Below are 14,259 nucleotides of genomic sequence, written 5' to 3' on the forward strand. Positions count from 1 at the left end.
TCTCCCTTGTCCAGGTGATAGGTCACCTGGTCATAGAAGGAAATGAGATTGGTCAAACAAGACCTACCCACAACAAACCCGTGCTGGCTGTCCCTTAGAATGTTAGCCTGGGCCAGTCCCTCAAGGATGGCCTCCTTCATAAACTTTTCTAATGTTAAAAGGTGGTAGTTTTAGGGGTTAATGCTTATAGGAACACCCCCTGCCCCCAACTAGAATATTAGGGAGCCAGTTAGATATCAATAAACAAAGCCGCTTTAAGTTGGAGTTAATTGTAAGGGTTTAAAAAGATTAAAATGCTTCTTAATCCAGTAAACTTCCCACCAGAGATTCACAGAATTCATTATTTTCCAGTGGTCATTGCAAGTTGAAGATAATGCTGGCATTATTTTACTGGGGCTTCATATTAAGCTTAGTAAACCAACAAAAGCATCTTTGTTGCAAATAGGGAAATATTGCTCAATAGGCTTCTACTTTCTTCCAGTATAGTAAAATTCACAACAAACTTCTCATTAATAAGATCATTGTTAATAGTGATTGATTTTCTTTGTTTGACCTTTCCCCACTAATCCCCCATGTTTCATGTCCGCTACTGGAGCCTGTCAAATGCTCCTTGACTAAACACCCTGAAAGTGAGTTTTAAGCACACTGAGAAGGGGACAGTTTAAACTGCGAAGAAAAGGGGGACAAGATTAGGCATCTCACTTGAGCTTTATTTCTAGTGTTTTGAAGCAAAGTTTGCCATTCTGAAACTTGATCCGTTATCACAACCAGGTAAAGGACATGTTTCTAGGACTGCATGTGTCAAAATGCAACTGCTGATTTTGCTTTCACAATTACCACACAGGCATGTGTAAGCACAGGAAAACTATGCAAAGATCAAAATGGAAGTATCCAGTAAATCATTTGCATACACAACTGCCTTTGCATTATTCACAAATTATTTCTTAAAGCCCTGACTCCTTTACTAAAAAGTTTGCAGGAGAATCTCAGCTTTCTTTATATAAAGTAAATTTCTAGCCTTGATAATTGCAGGGAAGAAATTGAAAACATAAAGCACGTTCATCCTAAAGTCTCAGAAGAGCAAGAAAAAGAGCCTAACTGTTATATCTATTTTTACATCTCATAATTTTAAGTTAGTCCCATAACTGGCTTCTGACCCATGATTCTTTCTAGTGCTTGGGGTTGGAACCGTTGATGAAAGCATGCAGAAATTATGTACATCTAGTTCCAAAGTAGAATAGCAAGTGTACTTTAAATGAGCAAAGCTATTTCCCTGAGGCTAAAGATGAAAGAACACAGAGATTTGCAGGGACAGTTCACCTTTCTAAAAGCTACACATTTCCATATGTTTTTGTACTCCTAGCCTCTGGTTTTGCTTCTCCTCAGCTAGTCACTGATAACAACTTAGTATTCCATACTAAGAATTTTGCAGAAAACTTCTTGGGTTTATCAGAGAGATGATCTGAATCCAGACTCTGCTACTGAAAGTGACATTGATAACTAAGGTAGCATTACGTTAAGAGGGTGATTTTTTTTTAACGTGCTTTTTTAACCATGTCTGGATCTGGCATTTTGAAAAGGAGGGTATAGATGGTATGGTGCATTACCCCATATAGTACAACATATTTTTCTCCAGTTAAAAATATATTACATGCTTTACTAATATGTTAGGGGCCTAGGACTATGCTATTCCATTTTAATATAGCAAAAAAGCCCAAATCCCAAATTAATTGGAATGTACTTTAATTGGCTATTATGTATAAAAAACACAACACACAGCAAAAATAGTCAAAAGATGCTGTTTTATTAATCCTGTAGTCATTAAAGATAAACAGGGTTCAAATTACGGGAGGAGCTCAGGGGAGGGGGGCTGAGCCCCTGAGCCCCCTCCCCAAAGAGATGAGCCCCCTATAAGATTTGAAAATCATAACCTGGAGGGGCTCAGATTTTATTAGGGTGTTGTGATGGGCAGCCCAATTTTTTTTGCAGACCCCTCCCCTCCACCCAAGAGTCAAAGTGTAATTTCAACACTGCAGTTAAATGTACATCTTTTTTTCAGATTTATTTCTACACCTGAGTTAATGTTCACCTTAGTTAATGTTTTTAGCTAAAGTTAAAAAAATAGTTTGTAACATTGTTAAATAGGGCCTACATTACCAGGAACAATTAACAGACAGCATAATTGCCAAAGAAAAGATAGCTTGATCAGTGGAACATCAAGACCATTAAAAAGGAGAAAAGGCTGTTAACACATGTGGAATGAAGTATTTAAAAGGAATCAGGTAGATTATGATGATCTGTGAAGTCAATTGACTCCTTCACTGTTGTCTGAATAGAAATGTTGCTGCCACTGCCTGGTAGTTAGTTTGAAACTTTAAGTAGATCAGGAAACACAGAGCAAGTGGGGAGGGGTGACAGTGACTGCACTTCCCCCTGGATCTGTCCCTGAATTTAACCATTTCCCTATGAGGATGCTTCAAGAAACAGAGGACCAGGTTTTAAAAAGTATCTACCCTTTGTTGAAAACAATAGAAGTTGTATTTTGAGCAGTTGAAAATCTGGCCTGCTATCTCCCCCCACCCTCACTACAGAACAGCAGATGCTGTTGGTTTATTCATAGCTATGACTTGCTTGTTCTAAGAGAAATGGTAAGAATTACTAACCTTACACTTTATCAATTTAAAATCTTGATACTTTTGATCCAAATTCTGACCTGTGTTATATGAAGTGCAAAATTAAATCATCTTGATTTACACTGATGTAGCTGAGGGCAGAACTTGGGGGGGGTTTAATACAATAAAAATGAAGAAAATAAAAATGTATTTGGATCCTGATTAATGAATCTCTTATGGCGTTGACACTTGCTAATAACACCATTTTTCCTGATGTTCTTTAGGCAACAGCAGATAAGCAATACTCTCTGAAAAGGTGAATGCTTCATTATTTAGAAATATTTTGGCTTTTGCTTCCCTCTCCTGTAAAACAATAGCAAGATGCATTTTAAATATCTGTCAATTTTTCAGGGAGCTTTAATGGGCCTTTTTTGGGAAGCTAAGAAATGATGGGTTGCAGGCCAAACAACATTATGTATGCAATGGAGTTGGACAACATTTCTTGACCTGAGTTTATATAGAAAAATGCAGCTCCTGGTCAACCCAAACTTTATGAATTCATGCCAAATTTAGTTAACAGTTTGGACTAAAAGTGTGCATTGGCAGAAGGAGAAAGGAAATGAAAAAAGCCAAAATTGCTTGTTTTACTGTTTTCAAAATGCTGTTTACAAACAGAGTTGTTTAATTTTTAAAAGATTTAAAAACAAAACAAAAAAACTGCAGATAATAACAAAATGAATACTCTGTTCAACCTATAGGAATTTTTTTTAAGTTACTTTTTGGTTCACCACCAACTCAAATGGAGTCCCCTGTGGTTCAGTGGTAGCATCCTTGTCTACCACACAGGAGACCTAGGTTTGATTCCCAGACACATATACAACTATGGCCATAGAGGTACCAAACATCTGGATTCAGTCTGGTCTTTGGATCTGTTTCAGTGCCGTAAAGGGAGGATAGAAGGTCTGGGCAACCTCCACTTCTCCAAAAATTTCTGCCCAGGCATATGTATTGAAGGTCTGGGTGGTGCTCATGCATACACCATGATCCAGGAGGACTGATGGTCGCCACCATCTCAAACTAAGTTATTAATAGGGCTCTAGTACTGCATCTAGTATGATCTAGGGGTGAAAGTTAACACCTGCTGCTTCAACAGTTGATATTTCATAAATAATGAAAGCTGGTTGTTGTAGAACATACTGCCAGCCTAGCTTACTTTGATGAGCTGTCTCTTAAATCAGAAGTATTGGCTGGTAAATCAGCATGGAGATGAATTAAGTGGCACTGTCACTCAGCAGTGCTAATTATTATCCTTGCCTGAAGCACCACAAACACAACTATATTGCTGCCAGTTTAAGAGGCAGCATATGTAGAGTAGCACAGTCTAAGGGTATCACTTTTGGGCACAGAAAGTTTATCCAGTAGAGTGGGCCTTAATAAGAAAGAGAGAGAAGAAAAGAAAGAAAAGAGTAAGTTAACAGAGCTGTAGAAGACTACATACACAGAAGATATTTATCAGCTTCTATCACAAAGCTTGTAAAAGTTCTAAAGAAGGTTTTCAGTTAATCTACCAGGGGTTGGCAACCCCGGTACATGGACCAAGCATGGCACATGAGGCCATTTTGCTCGGAACACCACGGCCAGCCCCAGCTCTGGGTAGCTGCTACCAGCGATGGAACCCGGGCTGCTCCCAGCAGGGCTTGTAGCATCCCAGCTGCTTTCTGGCAGCAGCTAGCCAGAGCTGGGGCCAGCTGCAGCTGGGAGGCTTCAAACAGCTGTGCCAGGCTCTGGGCTCTGGCATCAGCTCTGTACCGGCACGTGCACCCACGCATCAGAGGGGGTGGTGACAGAGGGGCCTGAGGCAGTTCAGCCCCAGTCTCTCCCCTGCTCCTGACACAGTCACTGAGGCTGTGCTGCCGTGCTGTCCGCCCCAAGGTGCCCATGCAGCCACCACCAGCACGGAGCTGATGCTGGAGCTATGGAGCCCGGTGCAGCTATTTGCAGCCTGCCTGCTTGCTGCAGCTGCCCAGAGCCCAGGCTGGCTACAAACAGTTGTGCCAGGCTCTAAAACTCTGCTATCACCTCTGTGCTGGGAGCGGGGGAGAGACTGGGGCTGCGCTGCTTCAGGCTTCTCTCCCACTGCCTGCTTCAATGCACAGGGGCACACGCCGGTATGGAGCTGATGCTGGAGCCTGGTACAGCTGTTTGGAGACTCCCGGCTGCAGCTGGCCTCGGCTCTGGGTAGCTGCTCCCAGCAGGTAGCTGAGATGCTGCAATCCCTGCTAGGAGCAGCCCAGGCTCCAGCAGCTACCCAGAGCTGGGGTAGCTGCTGACAGGCACAGAGCCTGGGCTGGGGGGGGCAGGGTTTGGGTGGGGGCAAGGGGCAGCAGGGCTGGGGGGCAGGGGCTTTGGGTGGGGGCAAGGGGCAGCAGGGCTGGGGGCAGGGGCTTTGGGTGGGGTGGAGGGGTTTGGGTGGATGGCAATGACAGCAGGGCTGGGGGGCAAGAGCTTTGGGTGGGAGCAAAGGGCACAAGCAGGGCATCCTGCCACGTACCTATTGCCTTCACTCTGGCACCTTCCAAGGCAGGCATTGTGGTGTTTTTCAGCACTCCAGCCAAAAAATGTTGCTTGCCCCTGATCTAAACCAACCAGCAGTACTTAAGGCTGACAATAATGCCTTGTTATATCTGTTGGTTAAAGCTAACTTTGAATTCCATGTGTGCACGAGGGTGAAGCAGATGAGATTAATGTTTTGAATCTGCAGTTCTTTCCTCCCCTCTAATATGTTCATATTTGCTTGTCTTTTTCTTCTACAGATAAAGAACTCCTGACTCATGAAGGGTATTTTGTTCCTGATCCCAGTGGTTATCCAGTGACCAACTCAGTGGCAAGAGGGGATGTAGCTCGTTTCATGTTGTGTCTCCTTAACAATAATGAATGGATTAAAAAAGGAGTGGCCATGTGCACAAAATAGAAGTGGCATTCTCTCTGGGTAGGACAACATTAGCCCAAGTCCTGTAAATGAGAAAGCATCAGCACAGACCTTCAAACATTCATGACATGCACATGAACTATATTATGTCCAAATACCCAGATTCCCAAAATGACTTACATAGCTGAAGTGTGAGGTAGGTGGGATTTAGTTAAGTCTAAGAGAGCAATTTTTAAACCCCACACCTAACCTCTTAGATGCCTGAAAGTCTATATTCACTCAAGTTTGCATGGTGAAGTGACCTAAGTACCTAGAACTCAGCATACACAGAAAGGATGCCATCTTAGCAGCGTTGAACAACTTACTGCATATCTCAGGGTTAATTTTGTTCAGGATCCTCAAACAAGGTGTTCCTCTATTCAAGTCCCCTGAAGGGCCCAAGTCGGTAGACATGCTCAGACCATATCCAACACCCACATATAGTTCAGCTCAACATACAGCAGCCATAGCACCCTGATTTTAAAAGACAGTTAAAAAGACAATTAACAGCCCAAGACTTGTCCCTCCTAAATGAGTAACCTAACCAAAATATCAGCCTAGGCATAAGAATTGTCATTCACAACTAACAACTGCTTGTCACCAGGGCTGACTTGTTTGGTCGTGCTAGACCCAAACAAGCCAGAGTAAACACACACAGTTTCTCTCTCTGCAGATTTCTTATGCATCTCTGTCTGGTTTTCTGACTACTTTCTTCTTACACACTGGCTCTTTTCTCTCTGTTTAATCAACTTTCATTCTCTCTACAAGTTCTTTGATTACTGCCACCCAAATATCTAATCAGTCCCAATGCAGGTAAACCAGCCTCTATTATCTCCAAACACACATTTACGTTCTTGCCACAGGTGTAGCCCTAGGGTCAGAAGGCACTCCTAACCCACAATTAATTTTCTGCCTGTGGTAGAGATCTCTTCAAAGGAGCCAATTTTCTCAGCATTTGGCACTGACAGTATTCACTATTTTCAGTGCAGTAAGCTTTTCCCAGCTCCTGCTTAATGTTTGAAAAGGATCCAACCCTTAAAAGTAGTATCTGCTACTCATTAAAAAAAACAACCAAAGAACAAAAAAACTGCACAACTTTTTTACTAGCTACTTCATGTAATTGTACCTTGTGGCAGAAATGCGACCAGGAAACAAAACTTATCTCCAGCACCAGGACAGAGAGAAAAGTGGCAACCTCAGACTGCCACCAAAGATTAAAGACGCCGCAGCAGCAACACTGCTGACAGCAAACAAGCCAAGCCACTGCATGAGTGAGGAGAAAAGGGGCAGCAGCTGTCTGCCACTGGGGATCAGGCACGCTCCCCAGAACCGGTGTGGGTACATTTTGTGGCTGTGTGCTGATACCAGTTTGTCAGCTGGCCCTTGGAGCAGGGGATAAAAACCCCACTGACCCACATTCAGGGAGGATTGAAAGCGAGTCCTCCGGAGAGCCCAGGGTGGCCTGAGATGGATGAATCCCCTGGTAGGTGCGAGTGGTGACAACCGCGAGAAGTGGGATGCCCTACTAACACTTGCTCAGAGAAGCCAGAGTTTATACCTGTCTCGAGACTGTGGATCCCAGACAATGCTGGGAGAGACTGGGACAGCACAGCAGTGAGCCTATAGAGAGAAAAAAAAATAAGGAAGGATACGGACAGAGAGTAGCCCCTAGAGGGCGGGGAGAGAGTATCCTGGTGTAACTTCCAGTGGCAGGTTGCTTTTGTTTCAGCCTGGGCCAAAACCTAACATCATCACTGGTTGGCACAAGGCGGGGTATAGGGGAGGCAGAGCCCTGAGATGAAGACCTAAGTGAGTGACCAAAGAGAAACCCAGGAGTAGCTGGATTAGTGAACTTTCTCCCAACAGTAATCCATACTAACAAAGATGTGGCAGGCGAGAACCCCTGGGGACCCTTTTAGGAAACCTCACTGAAAGGCAAGCTGTTGACCCGAAAGGAGACAGCTGCATCTGAGTGGCCCAAAAAGGCAAAGCGTTCCAGTGAATGTCATGGGTGATTACACACTTTCTTTCATATTTCGTGGCTGATCATGAATGCTGAGCATACCAACAGAATATGAAGCTGGCTTTGCCTGCACTGTTCAAATTACAATCCAGCTCTTGAAAGGGTCTGTGGCAGTGGCAGCTGGAAGCCAGAAGGAGCCACCACCAGCACCGCTGCTATCACCACCTGAGCTACTTAGAAAGGCACAGAGTGGACTGGCAGCTCTCATCTCTTATGAGGGAGCTCTCTAGGGGCTTATCCCCCTCTGAATTCCCCGCCCCCCCCCTAGTATTTCAAGCCCTGTTTGTCTTCTTTGAAATCTTAATTCAGGAGGTGAGAGAAATGAGCATCTGATGAAGTGAGCTTCAGCTCATGGAAGCTTGTGATTATATAGAGCTTGCTTAGTCTGTAAGGTATTTACAGTTAGTCTGTAACATATCTACCCTGACTTCAGGTTAACACGACTAACTACCACACTCAGATGAGGAAATGTTATAGGCATGAAGAGTTCAGAAGGCAAGAGGAAGGCAGGTTAGAAAAAAATTGGCTCAATTGGCTTACTTAGAATTTATTTAATGGTTTTATAATGGTTAAGTCTGATTTACAACAAATATAGTTTAAATACCTAACCTTTCTGTCTGACAATAAGCAAGGTCTGATTTTATTATCATATTACAGTAAAATCGCTGTTATCCGGCATCCCCAGGGTACGGGGATTGCCAGTTATGTAAAAACTCTGGTTATCTGAAATAACTCGGCAGGTTTTCAGATGACACAGAGCAGAGGTGGTGGGGAAGGGCGGCGGCAGCTGCACATAGAGCAGCAGCAGCACGAGGTAGTGTGTATGAGCTTTCCCCCACCACCCCTGCATGTGGCTGCAGAGTGTGTGTGTGTGGGGGGGGGGGGGCAGCCACACACACAATGACAGTAGCACAGGGTGCGGTGTGGCAGCGGTGATGCATGACCCCCACCCCAACCCCGCATCCATCTGGCCAGCCAGAAACTCTACTTAATAGAGTATTCCAGCTGGTTAAGTACCAGATAGCAGAGATTTTACTGTAGATAGAGCTCAGATACAGTATGCCATAATTTATATTAATTAGGCACATTTCTATATTTGCTAGCCTTATTTAGCATGCCTTTGAAATTGGGTCAAATATAAAAATCCAGGCCTACCTTCAAATTCTTGCTTTTGGTTCTTGCTGAATTGCCTATCCACAGGTGAGTCAAAACCAGCACTTCTAATAAATGTAGTCTTTGAACCTAGGTAAGACATCTTTTTTCGCCTAGCAGGCTGTCCATCTGTTAGAAGCTTTTAAGACTTTTGGATTTAGACAATTTAAGATTAATCTCTTTCAGATATTTAGTGATGCTGTTACTTCTTTAAGTTGATGAACACTTAATCAGTTTTAGTCATTGGCTTGATATGCCTTATCTATACTTTTTGGTCATTTATATATTATTAGTATTCATAGATAAACCTGCTATTAAAATTTACTTATTTTCTTGAGTACTTCATTTTGGTGGCATGGGCTTCTCAAATGTTCCTTGATCACCAGAATCCTTCTGGGGAGTCAGTGCCAGTTTTTTTGTAAATATAATATACTAATTATTCCTTTTAGTTACAAAATACAAATTCTTTTTCATTTTGATGTCTCATTTCATTTTGAATTAGTTTGCCTTCACAAGATGGAAACGTGAAAAAAGAAATAATGTGTCTGTAAAAATGTAAGAATCGTAACTTAATCTTTTTGTTAGAAGTTCTCTTAAATTATGATTGACATTTGCTTGTGTCAGGAAAACTCATGTACCACCCCAAATCATACAACTCCAGACACAGTCAATAAGAAGCGTAGGGCCCATCACAACAGAATCATTTGCTCAATTAATGCAGTGAGCAGAGAACTCCTTGGCTGGCCTTTGTAGCTTTATTCCTTCAATGCTTGATGAAGGGCCACAATGTAGTATTAACTAAACTAGGGGATTAATCACATTTCCCTAGTCTACACCAGGGCTAGGAACATAAATTGTACACATAAAGTGATCAAAAACTGATTCAAATCTATAACACAATTTGAAGTTCAGGGCACAGAAACCACTTTCAAAATGGCCGAAACTGGTTTAAGATAAACCTGGATGGATGTAGTATCAGACCTAACTGATTTAGGTTAAATCAGTTTATTGAACTTGTGTCCCAAATCCCCTCCAGATTCAAGTGAACTCGCAGTCTGCCAGCATCCCAGAATGCCTTGCACCTTCCCCGCAGACCCCTCCACTCCCCACCCCTTGCAGGGTGGTCAGACTAGCCTTTGCCCAGGCCGTCTGCTTCAGCAGAGCAGAGAGGCATTCTGTAGTACCTCTTGGCTTCTGGCCTGGCCCACTGCAGGCATCTGGCTGCATTTCTGGAATCAGAAGTTAATTTCTGTTCACTTGCTTATTGGTTCAATCTACACAAGTTAGACTAACCTGCAAAGATTGAATTGATTCAGCTTTAGGCTTTTTGATTGTTTGTACTTAGCCCAAGGGTCAACAGTTTTTTGTATTGTGGGCTGAAGCTTGCAACCTAGTCCCTACTGCCCCTTGCTGCAGGCTGCAAATGTCTACCTGCTGGAGCACCAAAGCTGTCTGCATTTACCCTCACTGCTGATCCTGCAATGGTAAATGCAGGTACAAGGTAGCAGCAGAAAGGGCAGCAAGGTGCAGTTGCATGCCACCTAGTTCCTCAGGCCACCTCAGGCCAGGTCGAATCCAGATCCAACCTGCATGCCTTAGATTGCTGACCCCTGGTCTAAACACATTCATTCTTGGCCACTGTATATGTCAAAAGTAATTCTGTCAGGAATTTTCTGGTACTATCATGCCTGCCAAACCAGCTAGGATGGTTTTAAAATAAGTATGATCTTTTTTTTCAAGCAGAGTATCCTTTTACTAATTCATAATTTTATATTCATTAGAGAAAAAATAACACACTGTTCTTAAAACTCAATGCATCTGCAAAGCTTCTCAGAATTTACCATCAAAGCCCGTCTACATGCACAAAAAAGTTGTTTCTGTTGCCAGCTCCAGAAGAGAAGGGAGATTTGCACAAACCTCCTTGTATCAAGAAAAGGTGCCTCCATATAAGACACTGCATTCAATAATGTAATAAATGTATTAGGGACCACAAGAAAAATGCCATACTAAAACCCTGGAACAGAATCAAACTAAAGAATGGAATTTTTGTGGGCCTGATCTATCACTGAGTCTTTTGTCTGGCTTCGAGGCAGCAAAAGCAGTGTCATGGTACATTACATTTAATACCTTCACCAACACTAATGGCCAGAATTAAGAACAGAGAAGCATTACTTCATCATTTGAGATAGTAGACTAACCACTGCTTCCTCCCTGTTCTCTACACAGCCAGGCAAGCAGCCAGAGCCAGCCACCATCAATTGTCTCAACAGGAAGCTGAAAGAAAAGGGTGCCTAAATTTGAAACTGTTATACAACCAATATCCAGTCATAACCCTTATTACAGCACTAGCTCTTACAATTAAAAAATAATAAGACACTTGGAGTTATGTTGGAGAAATGTACCAGCATCAGAAAGTTGGAAACCATGATAGAAAATGTCTGTTAATAGTAGAATATGAATGTTGAAAGACAAGGTTAAGAGCATTCAACATGTAGGAAAGTCCATACTGAACATACATCACTGTGAACCCAGATTCAGCACTATGCCAATGGACCCTTATGGCCACATGGAGTCCCACCAAGGACAGCATGGGGCTCCATGTGAACACTGGAGAACTGGCCCCTATGCACCAGTTATAAGAACAGAGCCTATATGATACTATTCAGCACAAACAGTTTCAGGCAAACATTAAGTTAGACACTTTTATTAAATGATAGCTTTTACAGGGGAAACTGATCTTCACACTGGTTGCACTGAAACTTTCTGTGAGGCATAGTCTGTTCTTGGAGAGAGGGTTTTTGCCTAACTTCAGAACACTGGGTAGGGCTGCCCCACCGTGAGATCAAGCTTTCCATGTTTCACACAATTTCCCTGTTTCATCTGGTTGAGCATTAATGGATTTCCATCTTCTCTCCTTGTTCAATCCTCCATACAGTGCATATAAAAACACAGTGATTAAGATTTATAAAATGTGCTTTTCTGAGCATTTTGCTTCCTTTTTTTATTTTATTATTATTAGCTTCCTTTTTACACTCCTCCTTCAGTTCTCTAACAGCAGTATTTTAGTTAATAAATATTCCTACTTCTTCCTTCCAATTCAAAAACGGCATAGGCCTCTTAACTTCAAGATTAGCTTTCACTATAGAAGTGCAAACTCCCAGCTACTTACCTCAAGACCCAGTTCAGTCTAATACAAGACTTCCCTGCCTTCCATCAGAGATCTACTGTAATCATAAAGAAAGGAAATCCTAGAATTATTAAGCCTGCTAGCAGGTTTGGATCTGGCTTGCAGCACTGTATTTTAGCTTACATATGCAGCTTGTAACCAAAAGAGAATACACAAATATTGAGGCCCTGAGGCTGGTTGGTTGGTTGGTTATGTCATCCGTTTGTTTTAATTATCATTACCAGAGATATAACTACAAGAGTCTGTGCCTTCAGTGGCAGCAGTTCTTGAGCCTTGGCCTCTTAAGTGGGTGACCAGGACTGGTGCTCTGGTTGCCTACCCCTTGCTTACAATAACAACCATTATAGTTTCACAAATGAGACTGAGTACGGAGGTAGTTACCAACATAGCTTTCTCTTTAGAAAGACCAGATAACTGTTCTCTTTGAGCATAACAGTTAGGAACCACGTCCCAACTCTATGCTCTGTCAATTCAGATTCCTGAGTGAAGCCTTAATCAAAAGAGACTGAATCTTTCCCATCCTGAGCTACAGGGATAGAGCCTGACCACAGCTCCAAGGTCTGTATATGCCCCCAGAAGACCCATACAATCCTGCAGAAAGAAGGGCCTCATAAGTGGCAAATTTTGCCAAATCCTAAGGATGGTTATATGCATACTGATGTGAACACATTGAACAGGAAGGAGTCAGTAACATGTGGGATGGGATGGGATGGGATGGGATGGGATGGGGATGGGAAAGAAAAGGGTCCCTATTGTTAAATGGCGGTAGTCAAGTGCACATTTTTTGTGGCTCTCCAATGGATTCTTTCTAAATTGTCTGTCTTTCTTGAAGTGTAATGCTCAAAGTTGGATAAAATAGTCCAGGTGAGGCTGTATACTAGTGCTGACTGGAGTGGAGGAATTACTTCCTGTGATTTGCATGACATATTCCTGTTAATACCACATAGTATGCTATTGGGTTTTTGGTTTTTTGCAACAACAGCACATTGTTGACTCATATTCAGCTATACCCCTGGTACTGCAGCCTAATCAGTCATTCTCCAATCTATATTAAAAATGTGCATGCAATTGTTCTGTTCTAGATATAGGACTTTGCATTTGTCCTCACTGAATTGAATTTAATTAATTTTGGACCATTTTCCCATTTATTAAGGTCATTCTGAATTCTAATTCTATCCTCCAAAGTCTTTGCTACTCTTCCATGCTTTGTGCCATTCGTAATTGAGCAGGCCTGATCTCACTTCATAGTAGGGTTGCCAAACCTCCAGGATTGCCCTGGAGTCTCCAAAAATTAGATATAAATCTCCAGTAGACTGCTGAGAGTCACCTGGGAGATAAATGATAGGGTATTCATTAAAATAAATATTACATGTTGAATCAAATTTATACAGTAGTAGTAGCCCAGTGGGGTTTTAAAATGGAACAGTAATGTACCTTTGCCTTCCTGAGTACAGTACAGTACATCAGTCATTAATGCCATTACAGCATATGATGAAACTTCCCGGAATAGATTCAAACAGAGTTGGCAACCTTACTTCATAGCTGCCCATCAAAATTATATCTGCATCTCCACACAGGATCCAGGCCTCAAAATGACTTAAGATGTGAGTTCAGAATCCCCCTGCATGGTCATGGAATCCTCCAAACCATTACAGTAGCATAACATCAAGCTTAAGAAAACCTACAGCCAGAAATTTTTGTGACTGAACAGCATCCAGAAAAGGTAGTGCACTCTTCCAAGAAAGGCAGCACAGAACTTGTATAGCACTGCTCTATTTCAGAGCTCAAAGTAAATCGCCAAAGTGGAAATTCTAGTACAATGCATTACATTAAACACAGGAAGAACCGGAAGAACAGCAGGGTCCTCAGGTACCAGTGATGAGATAGGTATAAATGTCTGCAGAAAAAGAGAGTCAGCAGCCCAGGGATCCTAGGAAGTAACAGAACTGCTAGATTGGTTTCTACCTTCCAAAACTTAGTCAACGTAAACAGCTGAAAAAAATTACCTCACATTTCCAATTGTCTGAGAAAGACCAAATGACATCAAACACTTCTGTGTTAATGAGCATGCTCTGAAGCACGATTCCACAAGATAAAATTAGCCAGAAAACAAGGCTGTACAATATGCTAACCGTTGGACAACTCTGAAACCTAACCATGCAGAAAACAAGGCTGTCATACTAGCTTATTTAAAACAAGATAACTTCATTTTAAAAATGCTTCTAGTCAAATATCAAATACTACAAGAAAAATACTTTAAGTTGTTTGACATGTGAAGACAAAAAATACAGGGGAAAGGAATGTGATGACTCAGCTG

The 14,259-nt window shown here is 42.2% G+C and overlaps 1 protein-coding gene across 3 annotated transcripts in view; it reads left to right on the forward strand.

The window, feature by feature from the left end:
- Positions 1 to 7,219, forward strand: part of LOC109322349 (uncharacterized protein At2g34460, chloroplastic-like) — a 17,709-nt gene extending 10,490 nt beyond the window's left edge. For all 3 annotated transcript variants that reach the window (XM_019553436.1, XM_019553435.1, XM_019553434.1), the window contains exon 5: positions 5,426 to 7,219. In XM_019553436.1, coding sequence (XP_019408981.1) covers positions 5,426 to 5,583 — 158 coding nt within the window. In that variant the 3' untranslated portion in view covers positions 5,584 to 7,219. The remainder of the gene's footprint in view (positions 1 to 5,425) is intronic.
- The last annotated feature ends 7,040 nt before the right edge of the window (positions 7,220 to 14,259 follow it).

The sequence above is a fragment of the Crocodylus porosus genome, unplaced genomic scaffold, assembly GCF_001723895.1.
Source record: "Crocodylus porosus isolate Cpor-Errol unplaced genomic scaffold, CroPor_comp1, whole genome shotgun sequence".
NCBI classification, from domain to species: Eukaryota; Metazoa; Chordata; order Crocodylia; family Crocodylidae; genus Crocodylus; species Crocodylus porosus.